The sequence below is a fragment of the Salmo trutta genome, chromosome 37, assembly GCF_901001165.1.
Source record: "Salmo trutta chromosome 37, fSalTru1.1, whole genome shotgun sequence".
NCBI classification, from domain to species: Eukaryota; Metazoa; Chordata; class Actinopteri; order Salmoniformes; family Salmonidae; genus Salmo; species Salmo trutta.
In genome coordinates this window covers 13,677,041-13,695,901 of record NC_042993.1, presented here as the reverse complement: position 1 = coordinate 13,695,901, position 18,861 = coordinate 13,677,041, and the positions used below count along the sequence as shown (strand labels likewise).

Here is an 18,861-nt window from a genome sequence, read left to right as displayed (position 1 = left end):
TGTGTTTTGGAAATAGGTTATTCCACATTTTAATACATGTCGGTCTCAGAGCATCAATGTCACAAGTATTTATCACCAAAAGCAAGAAATATGAACACTGGTGATGTGAGCTTGTAGATACTGATATTCTTTGCTGCAGTCAGCATGTGGTCTTGGAGCTATGATCACTGAACAAGCTGATCTGATACTGTATTTCTACTACAGTAATATGAGGTGATCTGTAGACTAGCCAGAAAGAATACCATCATATCCTGCTATAAAGGACATCACATTTGACATTGATGAAACAGTTACACTTTATAATAACTCTGAAGAATAAGCATTCATAACCTATTTATTCAAGTATTTCATTATGAAAACATGTAAAAGCATTTATATTAATTTATGAAGCATTTATAACGTATTATTCATGTAAGTTATTATAAAGTGAATACACGCACCTCCACATTCTGTTGACGAGTATTTACACAAAGCAGAATCAACAATCCTGTCTGTACCACAGCTTTCAAATTATAACATGGAGGAGAAAGGTTTAAAACACCCACTACACAGTCTTCCACTCCACAATAAAAAGCAAGTGACCCTAGATAGATAATCAATAGGTTAAATAGGGTGTCGAATAGGAATTATATTTCAATCTTATTCTATTTTCCAGTGTGGACAATAAATATGAAAAAGGTAGCTATGTGAGGGAGGGAAAAGACAGGCTCAAACTAGCACTGCGGTCCTTGAAGATATGATTACAAAGACATCAAGCACCGAAACAAGCCTGTTCATTGGGCAATTGGAACCAAACCAGTGCCCAATAACCCCAAAGAAATTAGTGGGGGTGAGCGATAAAAAATACAATTCAAACATGAGGGGGGCATCCTTTCAGTCACTGGAGCTGGGTTCACACGAATCATACACTGTGGTCTGTTCGCTTAGCTTAGCCCATTGCAAGAGTGCAAGACACTGAAGACCAGCTACTCTTGGCAGGCAGGACGAGATGCCTTTACCCTTTGAACCTTCACACTGGGCTGTTCCAAACAATCCACATCGAGAGGTTGAGAGAGTCCGACTGTTGCCGTCTGTCGACCAGGGGTCTGCTAGTTCTACTGTGTCTTGGATGGTGCAGCAGCAGTAGGACCAGGAGGCTCCAGGGCAGGCCAGTGGCAGTCTGTGAGGGCATCATACAGCTCCTCACTCTCCTCCATGTACTGCCTGTTGGCTGCCACCACATCCAGTGCCACCATGGGGTCTGCAGGAGGCGCACACACACAAGGCACACAGTAAGATCACACAGTCAGGCACACAGACAAAGGTGCACAGCACGAGAGCCATGAAGATCAGACAGACTGGACAGTTTGTAGGCTATACTCCAGGCCTGGGTTAAATACATTATGTCAAATAGTGTCACATACTTAAGCCGCTTTTTTGTATAATGAAGATTGAGAAATGAAAGAAAACAGAGCACTCACACTCCAGTCCATCATCTTCAGTCTCCCCATAACCCTAAAACAAAGAGACAGGTCTTTATTCACAACATGGTACAGCTAATGTATATGTAAAGAAAGATAGAGTAGAGGGGGTGGGAGAACACACCTGGTTGCTATAGTTATAGTGGTTGTAGTTGTAACCTCCGTAGCTGCCTGTGTTCTGGTCATAGCCCCAGTTGGAATAGTAGTCAGGGTACTGTTGGTAGTACTGGTTGTTGTTGTACGAGTATGGCTGATTGTACCGGTTGTCTGAGTAATCACCTCTGTTTTTCAAGGAAAGAAAACCTTTATGAATAAACATCATATTTATTAAAAATCAATATGCTATTAATAATGAGTAATGAATGAAAAGTGTGGATTATTTGGGATATTTCCTACATCCGTGATGGGAGACAACAACTTCAACATACCAAACGAATGGAATAAAAGTGTTTTCCTTCATCTACACACAACTACCTTCTCTACTGTATGAAGGGAGGCTGTGTTAGTCCCTGGACAAAGTAAGTTCAGTGGCATGAAGTACATACCTGTTCTCTCCTTGCCTTCCGTACGTGGCACGGTTTAGTTTGAACCTCTTCGGCTGTAGAGAAGAGAGAGTTTTGTTCAGAATGGATTATTCCAGACGTTATTTATCTCTAATAAAGTTAATGGGTATATCAAGAGTTCACCATATGCCCTATACATATCCAATCCTCTCAAGAGTGCCTGAGATAGGTGAAGGAGGTATGGGTCGATTCGAGATTGGAAATCAATGTGGAATCATTAAGTGCTGTGTGTGTGGTGGCCCTGTACCGGTGTGGCTCCAGGGAGAGGCTTCCCGTTGACTTTCCTGAGACACCTCTCAGCAGTGGCCTCGTCCGCCAGCTCAACAAAGCAATAGCCTGCCGCACCCCTACACAAGGTGGAGAAGGACCAAAACACATACATGTACGTGTTGTGTTTGTGCAATTTCTTCTGTTGTTGAATAGTGATAGTAATATACAGAGGCTACTAGACATTCCCAAAGACAATTTTTTTTTATATCAGTCATAACCCTTCTATTGCAGTAGCCTAATGTTCTTCCCTGTCTTACCAGTTCATTTTGTTCCGGATGATTCTCACCCCCACCACAAGCTCTCCCATGGTGGCGAATGCACGAGAGATGAACTTCTCATCCATGTAAGGCTCTAGCTACAGGGGATGAGAGAAAAACACTAAGTTGAACAGAAAACCTCTACTCTGGCTAGCTACTGTAAGTTACCTACACTCTGTAACTTAATGTAGCTAGCTAGCTAGCTACATTCAACTGAACATATTCTCAAACTTTCAGGGTCACTGATTTGGTGTGGTCTTTATCACCTGGAAATGACAGGCTTCATGAGACTAGAGGCTCTTTAGGGCTTGTCAGTGAGCAAGAACTAGTTAACGTTGGCCAAATAATGAAAATGCCTGAGGGTGCATCTATTAGCTAACGAGCTAGTTGCTCGCATGGTGGTAGCACTGAGGGGAGGTAACACTAGCTATCCTAAAGTGGGAGTCACACAAGAGCTAGGATGTGCTAATGCTAGTTTTCTATGCATGCAACGTTATTATAATAACATATCAGGACTTACATTACCCATCCATAAGCAACTCATTCTGTTTACAATTTCAGATCACCAACGTAAGTACAGCTTCATAACACACGCTGCGACTGTTGCAAATCTACAGACTGCCATCTAGAGGATTTGTGGCTGGTGGATGGGGGTGTGCCTTTCACTGTTGCATTATGGGATAGTAAAGTCCTCCACATTGCGTCACATTTCCTAAAACGTATTGGTGCTTTTGGTGCGTTCAAGACAACTGGGAACTCGGAAAGAGCGGTAGTCATCTTCAAGTTGGAAAGTCGGAGTTCAAGCAAATGGCCCGAGTTCCCGGCTTGGAATTCCGAGTTGGATGACCGTTCAAAACGATTTTTCTCAGGCGGAGCTCGTTCCCCAGTTGTCTTGAACTTACTGAAGTCGGAAATCTCCAGTTGGTTTGAACGCGGTATAACTCCTGCGAACGAGTCATTGGAAAGGTCGTGCCAGACAGAAATGTAGCTTGTCCACATGACAAAAACGTGGGTCACTAAAACGTCTCAAAATATGATGTGGTTACTTCAAGTATGTGCCTTTTGGATTCCGGGATTAGATTTTACTGTAGCATGATACCTTGCGCGTTCTGTTGAATAACATCTGAAGAATCAAGTAGCTGACGTAAACTTCTTGCCAAATTCACAGAATAACTAGCTAAACATGAGTCCTGTTGCTTCAAATCAAGAGACAGCTGCAACAGGACTTCCTGCTCCTGCTTCTTCGGGATCCCCTGGAAGTAGCACACCTTTCTCCATAACTGGACATATCCAGCAAGTCTACAGCCATGTCAAAATAGAGAATTTGGTTGCAGGACTCAGTGGAGGAGTCGTGTCAACACTGGTGCTGCACCCTCTTGACCTAGTCAAAATCAGGTTTGCAGGTAACGTATGTCAATGTGTGGTTCTAAAACTCTTAGCTACAAGGTGTTTATTTGTCCGGACTATTTGTCCGGACTAAAAATGATTTGCAGCAGCTAGCTAACTTCTACCTTTGACAGGTGTAAGATTGGGAACCTGCAAATGATGCAATCGGCACATGGTAATAACATAGGAGTAGCTAGCTACCTGGCTATATGAATGGACAGTTGATGTTCAGATTGGCTCTGACAGTGCATCTTTTCCCCTGCCTTGTCTTTTTTCTGTAGTGAGTGATGGACTGGACTTGAGACCTAAATATAATGGCATTATCCATTGTTTGAGAAATGTGTGGCAGCAGGAGGGGGTCCGAGGACTCTACCAAGGAGTCACCCCAAACATCTGGGGTGCTGGGGCATCATGGGGACTCTACTTTTTCTTGTATGTATAACCAGAAGAAGTAAAACTGGTCTACTTTCTCCGGGATAATAACTTTGCAGTATTACGCTAGATGACATGCATCAGCTGACATGTATTTTTTATTTCAGTAGTCAATCCCAGATAGTTTTTTTTAACTTCAAGGTGACAATATTGTAGAATAATAGTGAAGACATCAAAACTATGAAATAACATCCATGAAATCATGTAGTAACCAAAAAAGTGTTAAACAAATCAAAATATTTTTTATATTTGAGATTCTTCAAAGTAGCCACCCTTTGCCTTGATGACAGCTTTGCACACTCTTGTCATTCTCTCAACCACCTTCATGAGGTATTCACCTGGAATGTATTTCAATTAACAAGTGTGCCTTGTTAAAAGTTAAGTTGTGGAATTTCTTTGCTTCTTAATGCGTTTGAGCCAATCAGTTGTGTTGTGACAAGGTAGGGATGGTATACGGATGACAGCCCTATTTGGTAAAAGACCAAGTCCATATTATGCATATTATGGCAAGAACAGCTCAAATAAACAAAGAGAAATGACAGTCCATCATTACTTTAAGACATGAAGGTCAGTGAATCCTGAAAATGTCAAGAAGTTTCTTCAAGTGCAGTCGCAAAAACCATCAAGTGCTATGATGAAACCCAGAATTACCTCTGCTGCAGAGGATAAGTTAATTAGCGTTAACTGCACCTCAGATTGCAACCCAAATAAGTGCTTCACAGAGTTCAAGTAACAGACACATCTCAACATCAACTGTTCAGAGGAGACTGTGTGAATCAGGCCTTCATGGTCAAATTGTTGCAAAGAAACTACTAGTAAAGGACACCAATAAGAAGAAGAAACACAAGCAATGGACATTAGACCAGTGGAAATCTGTCCTTTGGTCTGATGAGTCCAAATTTGAGATTTTTGGTTCCAACCGGCGTGTCTTTGTGAGACACAGAGTAGGTGAACGGATGATCTCCGCATGTGGTTCCCACCGTGAAGCATGGAGGAGGTGTGATGGTGTGGGGGTGCTTTGCTGGTGACACTGTGATCTATTTAGAATTCAAGGCACACTTAACCAGCATGGCTACCACAGCATTCTGCAGCGATAAGCCATCCCATCTGGTTTGCGCTTAGTGGGACTATTCTTTGTTTTTCAACAGGACAATGACCCAACATATCTCCAGGCTGTTTAAGGGCTATTTGACCAAGAAGGAGAGTGATGGAGTGCTGCATCAGATGACCTGGCCTTCACAATCACCTGACCTCAACCCAACTGAGATTGGTTGGGATGAGTTGGACCGCAGAGTTAAGGAAAAGCAGCCAACAAGTGCTCAGCATATGTTGGAACTCCTTCAAGACTTTTGGAAAAGCATTCCTCATGAAGCTGGTTGAGAGAATGCCAAAAGTGTGCAAAGCTGTCATCAAGGCAAAAGGTGGCTAATTTGAAGAATCTCAAAGATAAAATATATTTTGATTTGTTCAAGACTTTGTTTGGTTACTACAGTACATGATTCCATATGTGTTATTTCATAGTTTTGATGTATTCACTATTATTCTACAATTTAGGAAATAGTAAAAATAAAGAAAAACCCTAAAATTAGTAGGTGTGTCCAAACATTTGACTGGTACTGTATATATTTGTAATAATTTGAGTACTAACAGTCAAATAATAGCTAGACAGTCAGGGAGAATCTATTTTATTTAAAAAAAAATCATATTCAGGGCACATGCCTATTGATTCTGTTATAATTGAGAAGGTGTGTCCAAACTTTTGACTTGTACTGTGTATATATAGCATGCTTTCTATCTGGTTTTGGTTGTTTAAGTTGACACTGAAACAGTTTTTCTGTCCTGAAAATGACCACGGCCTGCCTAAGAATTTCCTATACAGAAAAAATCCTGTAATTAGCTCCAATGACTGTAATTTCCTCCATATTAAAGTGGTAGTTCGAGACTTCACCAGAGTCGGTTGAACAGGAACAGCTAGTATGCTAACGGTTCGTGTAGATTTCAAGTCACTCTAGTTGGCATTGGCTTGTGAAACTACCTCTAACTTCCTTCATACTGGACACAGAGACATAAAAATTGTATCCACGATGGTATTCTGTTGCAGTTAGCGATATTCATAATATAATTATTTTTCACATGACCACCCCCCCCCCCCCAAATGGCAGGCAGATATCCTGTAGCCCAGTTTGAAACCCCCTGATCTATCCAATCAAATATGAACTCGTAACTTAACATGACTGTTGACAATAGCACATTTAAATAGCAATGGTAGCTTCGGGATTTGTCTTTTGAAGTGTCCAATGAATTTTCTGTTCTGTCTGTGTTAACTTCCCCCACAGTTACAATGCCATCAAGGCGTACACTAAGGAAGGCCGTCATTCTGAACTGAGTGCCACAGAACACCTGCTGTCAGCCACCCAAGCAGGTTAGTACTGCCTCTGTCTAGACCCCAGGGACACACACACTGGTGGTGGCGTGAGGTCAATACAATGTCTATAACCACAACTTCGAAGGTCAACACTGTTTGATCTATCCCCATAGGACCAGTGTGGGTGGGTCCATGCTTTCGTTCCAATCAAACAGTTACCGTTACACACCAAAATAAACCTATCATAGTCTGCTCCACTAGTCCAGACTTTGATTAGTTGAATCAGGCGTGTGACTGACTGGTTGGAACAAAATATTTGACTCTGACTCAGGAAAAAGTGCATATGTATACAGTTACTGGTCAATTTGCTGACATTTTATTCTTTTTCTGGCTATATACAGTCATGTGATTTACCCTAATCATGTTAGAGAGTTCAGTGGAATAAACTAATCCACTGCACTCACTGACAGACAATGGTAAGGGGAAGAAAGACACTGACTGTCATGTTCTACCAACCCCAAGTGACTTTAAACTCACTTGGGTAGGGGGCAGTATTTTCACCTCCGGATGAAAAGCGTGCCCAAAGTAAACTGCCTGTTACTCAGGCCCAGAAGCTATAATATGCATATAATTGGTAGATTTGGATAGAAAACACTCTAAAGTTTCTAAAACTGTTCAAATAATGTCTGTGAGTATAACAGAACTGATATGGCAGGCGAAAACCCGAGGACAAACCTTCCAGGGGGGGGGAAATTGAGGTCATAGGATTTTCCAATGGTTTTCTATGGGATACCCTTATTATTAGGAACCTAGTTGCAGTTCTTATGGCTTCCACTAGATGTCAACAGTCTTAAACATTGAACAATTTCTTTTCTTTTGAGAAATGAAGAAGTAGTCACTCCAGGTGGACTCTACTGTTTCCAAGCGTGTGAACTGGAGCGCGCTTCACGTTGTTTTTATCCGGTATTAGAAACAGTTTATTCCGTCTTATTTACGTTTTAGGGTACCTGAGTTTGGATTAGGAACGTTGTTTGAAATGTTTGGACCAAGTTTACAGGTAACTTATTAGATACTTTGTAGGCATGTTGGGCGAGTTGAAACCGGTGTATTTCTGAATCAAACGCACCAAATAAATTGACATTTCTGGGACATAAAGAAGGACATTATCTAACAAAAGGACCATTTGTGATGTTTCTGGGACATTTTGGAGTGCCAACAGAAGAAGATCTTCAAAGGTAAGGCATTAATTATATTGCTATTTCTGACTTTTGTGCCGCACCTGCCTGGTTGAAATATGATTTTCATGTGTTTGTATGCGGGGCGCTGTCCTCAGATAATCGCATGGTTTGCTTTCGCCGTAAAGCCTTTTTGAAATCTGACAGTGGCTGGATTAACAAGAAGTTAAGCTTTATTTTGATGTATAACACATATATTTTCAAGAATGTTAAATATTTGAATTTGGTATTTTTGAATTTTGCGCTCTGCAATTTCACAGGATGTTGGCCAGGTGGGACGTTACCATCCCACCTGCTCATAAGAAGTTAATTAAACATGATGAGATAGGGACGTCTTCACCAGCTCCATGCTTCACAGGCTCCATGTAGTGTAGCGTAGAGCTTGTAGTTTGGTTAAATTCATGGTGTGTGTGTGTGAGCTCAGAAACTCACCTCTGTTTCCTCCGTCTCCAGGTGTATTGACTCTCACCCTAACCAACCCTATCTGGGTGACTAAGACTCGCCTGGTGCTGCAGTATAACGCTGATCCCACCAGGAAACAGTATAAAGGGATGATAGATGCACTGGTGAAGATCTACTGGCATGAGGGGATACCTGGACTGTACAGGGTGAGGCTCAGTATAACCCAGGTTTTGTCATCTGTATGTATGATGGCTATATCCTGAATAGAGCTTATTAGGACTCTTGTCTGCTTACAAGTCAGGTCCAGGTCCAGTGAATGTGCAGGACATGTGAAGGGTGTCATATGTAAACATGTTTTCTCCTTATGATCACAGCCTAAAATTAAGCAATGTACCATAAAACTTCAATTAAACGCTGAGTCTCAAATAGCTTTCCTTTTTAATAGCCGGGCATCGGCAAACATTTCAGCAAGTAAACGCCTGTTTCAAATAAACACTGGGTCTAAATGAATTGTTTACGAGGTTACCGTGGACAAAGCTCTGATATTCCCACAATCAACATTTTTATATTTAATTCTGTCATTGTTGCTAGCCATGGCGCCACCAAAAAGAAAACACAAGATCAAATTTAGCTCTCTATGGAGCTGATGGGCGAAATTGGGGTGTATGATTTGTCAGCCTAGTCTTTGCAAGTCTGATCTACAATGGATTTGTTATTATAATGTTTATACAGGTCATACTGGTCACAATAAACATTGTGGTAGTCTTTTCAACTTTTCATTGTGCAAAAGTTGTGTGCGTTAACGAAATAGTCGCCTGGCCCAAATAGAAACCTGTCTCTAATAAGCACAGATTGTGTTCAGGGATTTAAGAAAATAAACGCCCCTGCTATTAAAGATGCGCTATGCAGAAATTGCTCCACCATTTCCTAGTTGCTCAAATTCGAATAGTTAGCCTCATTTCATTTTACAAGCTAGTGTTGTGTAGAGAATCATAGTACTATCTAATCTGCTGTGAAATAGCTTTTCCATACCCAAACATATTGTTTTTTCAGATGTTTGAAGCTGGTGTATAAGACGCAAAAACAAAACTTAAGAACCAGAATCATAGAAATAGCCACATAGAACAGATCTACCACTTTTTAGACTTTCTTTCAATGAGTGACATACCTATAACTCACATTTCTATGTGAATTTGATCGGTTTACCCAAAAGGTTAGGTACTGCAGCTTTTATTGAAGTTTTACGGTATGTACTGTAGTTGCATAAGATTCGAATGCATGTTTTATAGACTACCACTAGGGGGCAGTACCTCCATTTTTCATTTTAGTGCATTCATCTTAATTGAGATAGCTAGGTGAGACAACCACATTTCACAGTCATTGGAGGAAAAAGTACCCAATTAGCATACTTCAGTAAAAGTGAAGATACATTAATAGGAAACGACTCAAGTGAAAGTCACCCATTTAAAATACTTAGAATTTTACTCGTGTAGTATCTGGTTTTAAATATACTTAAGTATCAAAGTAAATGTAATTGCTAAAATATACTTAAGTATCAAAAGTAAAAGTATAAATTATTTCAAATTCCTTATATTAAGCAAACCAGACGGCACCAAACCAGTACAGATACCCCAAAAACCCTACTTAAGTAGTACTTTAAAGTATTTTTACTTAACTAATTTACACAGCTGTTCACAGTCATAGTAATAAGTACATTTTTTCCTCAATAAAGTAGTTATCAGCAAAGTCAGTGTTAGTAGGAGTAGATTATGCACAGGGCAGGGCTGATCAATGACAGTCCTCTAGGGCTAAAACACTTCTGGTTGTCATCCTCTCCTAATAAGGGACTAATTCAGACCTGGACACCAGTTGAGTGCAATTCACTACCAGGTAGAAACAAAAACAGAAGTGGTTCGGACCTCTAGGACCGGAATTGAACAGCCTGGGTATTCGATAGGATAAATTGTCTTTCAAGATATTAGTGTTTTTATATCAGCTATAAGTATTTTTCAATATTATAAATACCATGATCATATCAATTGGATTTGGAAGATAATGTATAACATTTAATTTAAAAGTTTATTTGTCAGGTACAGATAATGACCCGTGTTTAACCCTCCAGGGGTATGTTCCTGGTATATTTGGCACATCACACGGGGCATTGCAGTTCATGGCCTATGAGGAGCTGAAGAGAGACTACAACAAATACAAGAAAATGCCTTCAGAAGCTAAACTGGTGAGTGCAGAGTGAGGAAACATAAGACTTCTATAACCACACCTAGTTTTAATGACTCAACCATATGGGTAATAAACCTTTAAAGTACTTATAAAGAAAACCCACATCTAAGTGTTGCAGGATTTCTGGAAGAATTACCGTAATGCTTATGAAAGAAGTGACTCACAGGCATCATTCCTCCAACCTCTCTCTCTCCCACTCTCTCTCCGTCTGACCAGAATGCATTGGAATACATCACAATGGCAGCTCTATCCAAAATATTTGCTGTGGCTACCACATACCCTTACCAGGTGGTGCGGGCTCGCCTGCAGGACCAGCATAATAAGTACAATGGAGTCCTGGATGTGGTCAGGAGGACATGGAGGTAGGCCAAGACCATACTGTTGGTTTACTGTACATACAGGGAAAACAGCTAGTTTTAGGTTAACTAGCCAAAACTTGGTATAATTGACTATTAAGTGGGCATATAACCATGTTCATGGGTTAGGTAACATAACAGTGTGAAGCAACTAAGATCTGCAGCTTCAAACTCTAACCCTACAGAGAGCCATGAGAAAGCTTGCTAACGCCCATTCCATTGCTGCCATTTCAGTCAGTTTTTTTTCTCCCACATAGAGACTACTGTGTTTGTTTTGGCCCCTCCTCCACAGGAATGAGGGAGCTGTAGGGTTCTATAAAGGCATGGTGCCCAACCTGATCCGTGTCACCCCAGCCTGCTGTATCACCTTCCTGGTCTATGAGAACGTGTCTCGCTTCCTGATGGGCCAGAAGTGAGGAGGACTAAGGAGACAGCCATGGAAGGACCACAAATAGGAAGGGACACAGACAGTGTATGTGGTGCTAGATAAGATAAGCCATGAACTGAAGTCTCCAGAACTGTCACAGCAGGTAACTGGACATAGCCGGTAACTGGACAACTGGAGCGGACATATCACCTGGATACACGTCTGGCAGCCGAGTCAAAACAACCATAAAGCAACTCCTAAAGCATGTGGTGGAATTAGATCTTATTACCACTATGAAAAACCAGGACTCGCGTCTATCGTATGCATTTGAGGTTTGGCATTCTCAGAGACATGATGTTGACAATGCTGGTAATTAAAGACTGGTCTCTGTCTCTTGGATGCATCACAGAAGAACAGACTTCACTGGAGGTACTGTACAGGATGTGGGTGTGAAACATCAAAGAAAAAAGCAACCATTCTTTTAATGCTGCTGGCTGTGGTGTCTCTGTGTGTGTGTGTGTGTGTGTGTGTGTGTGTGTTAAAAGAGCATACCTTCTATTTTCAGGGTACTAATGTACCCCAATTTGTTTTAATTTAACTTATTGGCATCATACTGTAGTGCATGTAAACCTTCATGTTGATTATGTCATAGGAAATGATCACAGAAGACTGATTGCACTATTCAACATCTTTGAAATATTGTTAATTTCAGAGTTGAATTGGCATTAGTCCATTTCTTTCAGGTAAAATATTATATTCAAGTTTCAACCTTTATGTTGCTTTTGTATTTGTTAGCTTTTTTTTGTTTCAGATTACATTTTACAGCTGTTCTGTGTTCACATGTCATTTGGAAAAAGGGATCAGCACATTTCAAAGAATGTTCTTCTCTGATAGGAAAACATTTGGTAGATCTTCTTTAGCATTAAATTTAACAGCTATGCTGTGTTCACTTAAAATCTGTCTAAATGCATCTAAATCTAAATGCATTTCTTTATGAATTCACAAATTTTCAAAAATATATATTCTCTTATAGGAAAACGTGTTAGTGTAATGAGTAACACAATGCTTGATTCATACAAAATATTACTTTATTGACAGTAATTAATTTAAAAATGTACGACTTCAACAGATTACAAGCGCAGCCAAAATCTTGCCTTATTAAACAGGAATGGGACTAATGAAGAATAAATCTAATTTCAGGTGGCCAATAAACTAGACCCTACCCATGTGCTGTAGTACAAAACATTCAAGTGAACATCAGTGATACTGTAGTAGGCTTTAGCCACAACTGAAGTTTTCTGATTGGCCAGAGGACATTGTCAAAGACTAGGAACCCATCCAGAAACTAAACTGATATGTAGTCAAAGGCTTCAGAAGGATTGTTAGGGGTTCTTTCTCTATGGGTCCTGGTCCCATCACTTAATAAAGACGGCCTCATTTGGGCAGCTCCTCTATGAAGACCCTGGATACGGAGTTCCACCCTGTAGATGCGTCTCCTCTGGGGTAGTCAGCACAGGTCCCCACCCAGATAGCCACGTCCACCAGGCCTGCCCGGATCCCCTCACACAACCCTTCAACTGGGACAAGACAAGAGGAATACACAGGTCATAGATCCCCTCACACAACCCTTAGACTGGGACAAGACAAGAGGAATACACAGGTCATAGATCCCCTCACACAACCCTTAGACTGGGACAAGACAAGAGGAATACACAGGTCATAGATCCCCTCACACAACCCTTAGACTGGGACAAGACAAGAGGAATACACAGGTCATAGATCCCCTCACACAACCCTTAGACTGGGACAAGACAAGAGGAATACACAGGTCATAGATCCCCTCACACAACCCTTAGACTGGGACAAGACAAGAGGAATACACAGGTCATAGATCCCCTCACACAACCCTTAGACTGGGACAAGACAAGAGAAGTTACTCTAAATTCAGGTAAAGTGTCACTGAGAGAAAAACTAAGGTAATTTAGGTATATTTACAAGACAACTTCCTGAGTTACATCGAACATCCACACTGCCGTATGTGTGCCAAGACGAGGGCTGTTAATTGCTTTGTTTTGGTCTTGCTACACTGGTGAACTTGGCAGCTAAAGAAGAAAAACTATGGAGTAGGCATGCGTATGCCAAATGTCTTGCGTAATTTAAACAGTAATAATTAATATTTTAAGGCTACAATAAATTTCACATTTGAGATATATAAGCAAAATACCACCATAAACAAATAGCTACCACTAGCTACACTATCTCAGTTTACCGGATGAGCTGTGCATGTTGATGGTATAATCTCTAACCAGATGAGGTTCTGTATATAGTGAGTGTAAGGTTGATTATCAGATGAGGTTCTGTATATAGTGAGTGTAAGGTTGATTACCAGATGAGGTTCTGTGTATGTTGATGGTGGAGTTGAGCTCAGGGCTGCCTTGGTCGAGGTAGATGATGAACTCGATGGGAAGAGGTCCTGTACACTCAGCTCCATTGAAGGTGAAGTACCAACGCTGGCAGCAGGCTGTCTTACACTTCAGCCTCAGGGAGCCGCTGAAGAGCACACGCAGGGCACTGTCTGAACGCAGCTTGGTGAATGTACAGTCCTACAGGGGAGACATGAGAGGTGGAGAGGAAAACCTAACACTAGCATCCAATGATAGCATCTTCAATGTTTTATGTTTTGTATTCATGTCTCATTTCAATTCAGTGTGAATAATACAATGTTGTTACTAGTAATTACACTGTTAGTACAGAGGCTTAAGAGCAAATGAAAATAACATGTTAACAAATATTTTTCTCTAAACAAACACAATCAACCTTATTATGGATGATCAATATAGTAATAATGCTGATGTAACTATATTACTCTGTGCCCCAGATCCTGTCTAATGAGCATTGCCAGCCACTTACAGCTATCTTGCCCAGGTCGATCCCATAGTTGAGTGAGTTCCAGGCACACTGCTTGTAGTTGGGTTTCCAGGGCTCCTCAAACACCTCACTCACACACTCTCCTTTCTCCCCCTTGATGCCATCACGCCCCGGGATGCCAGGGGTCCCAGGGATGCCATTGTGGCCAGGGTTACCCTCCCTTCCAGGGGTGCCAGCCGGACCCTGGGGGCAGCTGTTGTACTGGAGAATGAGAGAGGGAGGGAGAGAGGAAGAGATGGAGGGAGAGAGAGAGACACTGTTATAATGGAGAACAAGAGGGAGAGACAGACTGTTCTAATAACATACCACCTAGAGTTAAGAAATACCAGGTTGTCATCTAAGCCTCATATGAACTACATCAAATGTATGTGCCCACATTCATGACAATGGACATCTAGACCTGTAATGGATAATGGTGGACACAGATGTCAGTTTAATGTCTAGTTTTGATTTACAGTTGATTGAGTTGTCAACTAACGTGAATTCAACCTGAAATCAACAGAAATGTGAACCTTGTCATAGATTTAGGTTAAAAGTTGGGTGAAAAAATGACAAACATTTCTGAAATTCCTTTACGTTGATGACTTTTTGCAAATCCAATCAGTTTTTCACATTGATTCAACTTCATCACATTGATTTTTGTTTGTTTAAATTATGTGGAAACAACATTGATTCAACTAGTTTCCCAAAACCATCGTCATTAACGTTGCACTTGAAAACACTGGAGATCTAACGCCTGCCTCAGACCACTCATAGAACAGCTAAGCGCGCCGTTAGATGTTTTTTTGCCCTCCCACGTCACTTTATACACAGAAGATCTCCGCTAAACATAGAATCACATCTGTCTCTGTGAGCATGATAACTTCAGAACAAAGTTGACTGGAAATTCAAAGTTGCCAATGTCCTTGCAATTGATACAAACTAGCGACCTATAAAAATATGTTTCAAATGAGAAATGGCCGAATTAAAATATAAACCGTAAGCTATAGGGCTATTTCAATCATATTGAAATACATTTCATATTCAATAAATTGAGTTCTATTTTGTTGTCTTTAATTTGTCTCAACATATTTTATGATGTGTAGCCTAACATGTGCACAATGATCTGCCAAATCAGTGATTTAGTGCAATTTTATCATTAGAATAATACCCATCAATATTTCCAGCCATCTGTGATAATATTGTTCAGCCCTGAACAAGGCAGTTAACCCACTGTTCCTAGGTCGTCATTGTAAATAAGAATTTGTTCTTAACTGACTTGCCCAGTTAAATAAAGGTAAAATAAATAAATTAAAATCTCTCTCTAGGTCTAGGAGCTGATCCGTCGTCAGTATTGTGAAATAAGTATAATGTATGTTAAAGAAAGATTTTGATGGAGAAAGCTGATCCAAGAGCAGCACTCGCTTTCTTTCGATCCTAACAGTATCAACACAACACAACGATACACTTAGCGACGATTCCCTCTGCATGGTGTTTAGGAAAACGCTTCGGCTTTTGTAGGAAAGATGCATCGTTAAAACACTCGCAAGCCTACATTCCATCGCTATTGGAAAACTGGACCCAGGTCTGTTTTTGCCATTAAGTGACTATGGTGGAGCCGCCTGGGGGTGGAGCCGCCTGGGGGTGTGCTCTGACTGGGGGAGTGCTCTGACTGGGGGAGTAGCACTCCGACTGGGGGAGTGCTCTGACTGGGGGAGTGCTCTGACTGGGGGTGTGCTCTGACTGGGGGAGTGCTCTGACTGGGGGTGTGCTCTGACTGGGGGAGTGCTCTGACTGGGGGAGTGCTCTGACTGGGGGTGTGCTCTGACTGGGGGAGTGCTCTGACTGGGGGTGTGCTCTGACTGGGGGTGTGCTCTGACTGGGGAAGTGCTCTGACTGGGGGAGTGATGTGTCTGGGGGTGTGCTCTGACTGGGGGTGTGCTCTGACTGGGGGAGTGCTCTGACTGGGGGAGTGCTCTGACTGGGGGAGTGCTCTGACTGGGGGAGTGATGTGTCTGGGGGTGTGCTCTGACTGGGGGAGTGCTCTGACTGGGGGAGTGCTCTGACTGGGGGTGTGCTCTGACTGGGGGAGTGATGTGTCTGGGTCCCGCAGCCTACCAAACCAAGTATTCTCCTATAAAAGCACTTGAGCACATGTATGGGATTTGAGATACATAATACAGTAGCCTATAAGTGACAATATGTAAATGCCTCTGTGACTATAAATATATTTGAATGTGGTTATTATCCTTTATTAATATATGCCATTTAGCAGACACTTTTATCCATAAATTACATATGGGTGGTCCCGGGACTCCAACCCACAATCCTGGCATTGCAAGCGCCGTGCTCTATCAACTGAGCCATACAGGACTGGAGCCAATATCATTATAAGACCACAGTTGAGGGAATGAATGTCTCAGACGTTTATTAGGGCTTGATTTGTTTCTGGAGAGAATTCAAAAGTCATGAAAGGCACCTCTGTTCCGCTCAGCTACACAGCTGACTTTCCTATTAACTAATCCGAAACGTGCTGAACAAACTGCAGTAGCCTACTGTATAATATACCGTGTTTATACTTTACACAGACAAACATTCTACTGCTGGGATAACAAAGAAAGTGACTGTTATTGTAACTATGGTCTAACATTGAGAAATCCCCAACACACCATACATTAAGTTTGGACTCAATTAGGTTTTACACAGATCCAAAATGTTCAAACGAGCTGGACAAAAAGAAGACCCAATATAGAGAAAAAAGTTACGTCTCAGCAAACCGTGTGCAGACTTCAAACCAGGGTGAGAGCATGCTGCTAAAGACATACAGAATACACAGTAACGTTACAGTGGCAATAAAAAAAACGATATTCTCTGGAAAGGATGAGATTTTTACCATGTTGTTCAAATAATAGGTTCTTGAATTGAATTCAGCAGAGATTCTGGTGCAGTTTGGTTTGTCTGCATCGTTTCCGGTACACTAGACAGATAATAACAAGATGATGTTCATCAAATCACATTACTCAGTTATTACCATGCAGTCCTTTACTGCTGGTCAGATGTATGCACTAGGACTACACTAAAGCAACAACCCACTAGTTTCCAGTAGGCTAAAACTACGGGGCAAAAACTGGTTGAAACAACGTCGTTTCCACGTAATTCCAATGTGATGAGTTGAATCAACGCGGAAAACTCATTGGATTTTCAAAAAGTCATCAACATAATGACATTTCGTCTTTTTTTTCACCCAACGGTTAACGTAAATCCAATGACATGGTGACATGTTTTGTTGGATTCATGTTAGTTGACAACTCAACCAAATGTAAATCAAAACTAGATGTTGAGCTGACGTCTGTGCCCAGTGAACAATGAACCAGCCAGACCCCTCATGACTTCTGTCTGGGTCTGTTTAATTCTTCTGCATGCTGGACCTTTGCCAACTTCTTGTTTGCAACAGTGATGCCCAATATGCCATATAACATTGAAAGAACATTTGCGAGTGGCCACTGGTCAACGTGGCACCAATCATCCACAGCCCATTCAAAATGATGGTAGTAGATATAGAACTGAAAATCACTAAAAAGAAAATATCGTTGAAAAAAACTTTTGATATTTTAAAGTATGGAACAATGAAAGGAAATTGCAACAATTAAAGTACTAAACATTAGTTAAATCAATCGGGATGAGATACTGTAGTTTTCGGCACTTTGAGGGCTGTGCAGCTTTAACTTTAACCCAAAATAGTTTATTTGATATGTTTTTTACCTTTTCGTATTCAACATCCTTCCTGTCAAGTGCCTTTCTCATTTTCTCTGCTCCATGGAAAGGTAGAATCACGCAGGTGAGGAGCAGCAGACGAGTTAGAGCTGATACCATCTTTTATTTTCCCAAAAGATCGAGAGAGACCACAGCACTTCCCTGCTGCTCTGCTGCGCCGTACTTCAAGTGAGTGGGGATGAGGGAAGTTTAGAGCGCGCCTATACTCTGCCTATAAATGTGTTCTCACATAGCGTATGATTTATGAGTTTTTGCCACTAAAGTTTGTCAAATGTCTGTACCTACTCAGAAGTTGTCATGGACGGGAAATAACAATCTATTTGAAAATATAAATTATCTTAATGTGAGCCTACTGCGTGTCAATTGGTCTGGAACTGGAACAAGTGTTAACCACATGGTCACTTGTTCAAGACCCGTTTTAGGCTCCAGCGAATTTTGAACTTGTGCTGTTGAAAAGCAATATCTCAAGTATAAATAACGTAAAGTGCACACACTAAAGGCAAGATTATTTTTGTTGTTGCTGAGCAAAATAGTGTTTTTTAGACACAACTGCAAACTTCAAGGAGTTGGTGTGATGGAATCGGTGATGTCATCGGCCTCCCACCTTGCTTGAGGAATAATAGAGGAGCAATAAAGAACAAAAGAGGAAATGTCTTCAGCGTTAGAGATTGAATAGAGCCCAACATCTTGATTATGCTTCAGCTTGTTTACAGTTGTTGTGGACTGCCCTGTGCCCCAACTGTGGGCTGCCCTGTGCCCCAACTGTGGGCTGCCCTGTGCCCCAACTGTGGGCTGCCCTGTGCCCCAACTGTGGGCTGCCCTGTGCCCCAACTGTGGGCTGCCCTGTGC

The 18,861-nt window shown here is 41.4% G+C and overlaps 3 protein-coding genes across 4 annotated transcripts; 1 reads left to right on the top strand and 2 right to left on the bottom strand.

Annotated features, from left to right (window-relative positions):
• On the bottom strand, positions 1-3,214 carry LOC115176941 (tRNA selenocysteine 1-associated protein 1-like). Of its 2 annotated transcripts, none has more exons than XM_029737354.1 (7): positions 3,076-3,214; positions 2,551-2,648; positions 2,271-2,370; positions 2,006-2,058; positions 1,585-1,741; positions 1,461-1,494; positions 1-1,240 (listed from the first exon to the last, which is right to left on the bottom strand). In XM_029737354.1, the coding sequence occupies exons 2-7, from the start codon at positions 2,634-2,636 to the stop codon at positions 1,095-1,097; spliced, it is 576 nt and encodes a 191-aa protein (XP_029593214.1). In that variant the 5' UTR covers positions 2,637-2,648; positions 3,076-3,214; the 3' UTR covers positions 1-1,094. The 2 variants fall into 2 exon arrangements, with proteins under 2 accessions (XP_029593214.1, XP_029593213.1); XM_029737353.1 differs by having other exon boundaries at positions 3,071-3,213.
• A 104-nt stretch (positions 3,215-3,318) lies between these two features.
• LOC115176631 (mitochondrial folate transporter/carrier-like) lies at positions 3,319-12,287 on the top strand. The gene is made up of 7 exons (XM_029736747.1): positions 3,319-3,953; positions 4,218-4,368; positions 6,705-6,790; positions 8,422-8,576; positions 10,493-10,606; positions 10,825-10,970; positions 11,257-12,287. Exons 1-7 carry the CDS (start codon positions 3,734-3,736, stop codon positions 11,378-11,380), a joined length of 996 nt encoding a protein of 331 aa, XP_029592607.1. The 5' UTR covers positions 3,319-3,733; the 3' UTR covers positions 11,381-12,287.
• A 114-nt stretch (positions 12,288-12,401) lies between these two features.
• Positions 12,402-18,206, bottom strand: LOC115176633 (collagen triple helix repeat-containing protein 1-like). Its single transcript, XM_029736748.1, has 4 exons — positions 18,001-18,206; positions 14,242-14,460; positions 13,718-13,934; positions 12,402-12,908 (listed from the first exon to the last, which is right to left on the bottom strand). The coding sequence occupies exons 1-4, from the start codon at positions 18,109-18,111 to the stop codon at positions 12,766-12,768; spliced, it is 690 nt and encodes a 229-aa protein (XP_029592608.1). The 5' UTR covers positions 18,112-18,206; the 3' UTR covers positions 12,402-12,765.
• Positions 18,207-18,861: the final 655 nt, after the last annotated feature.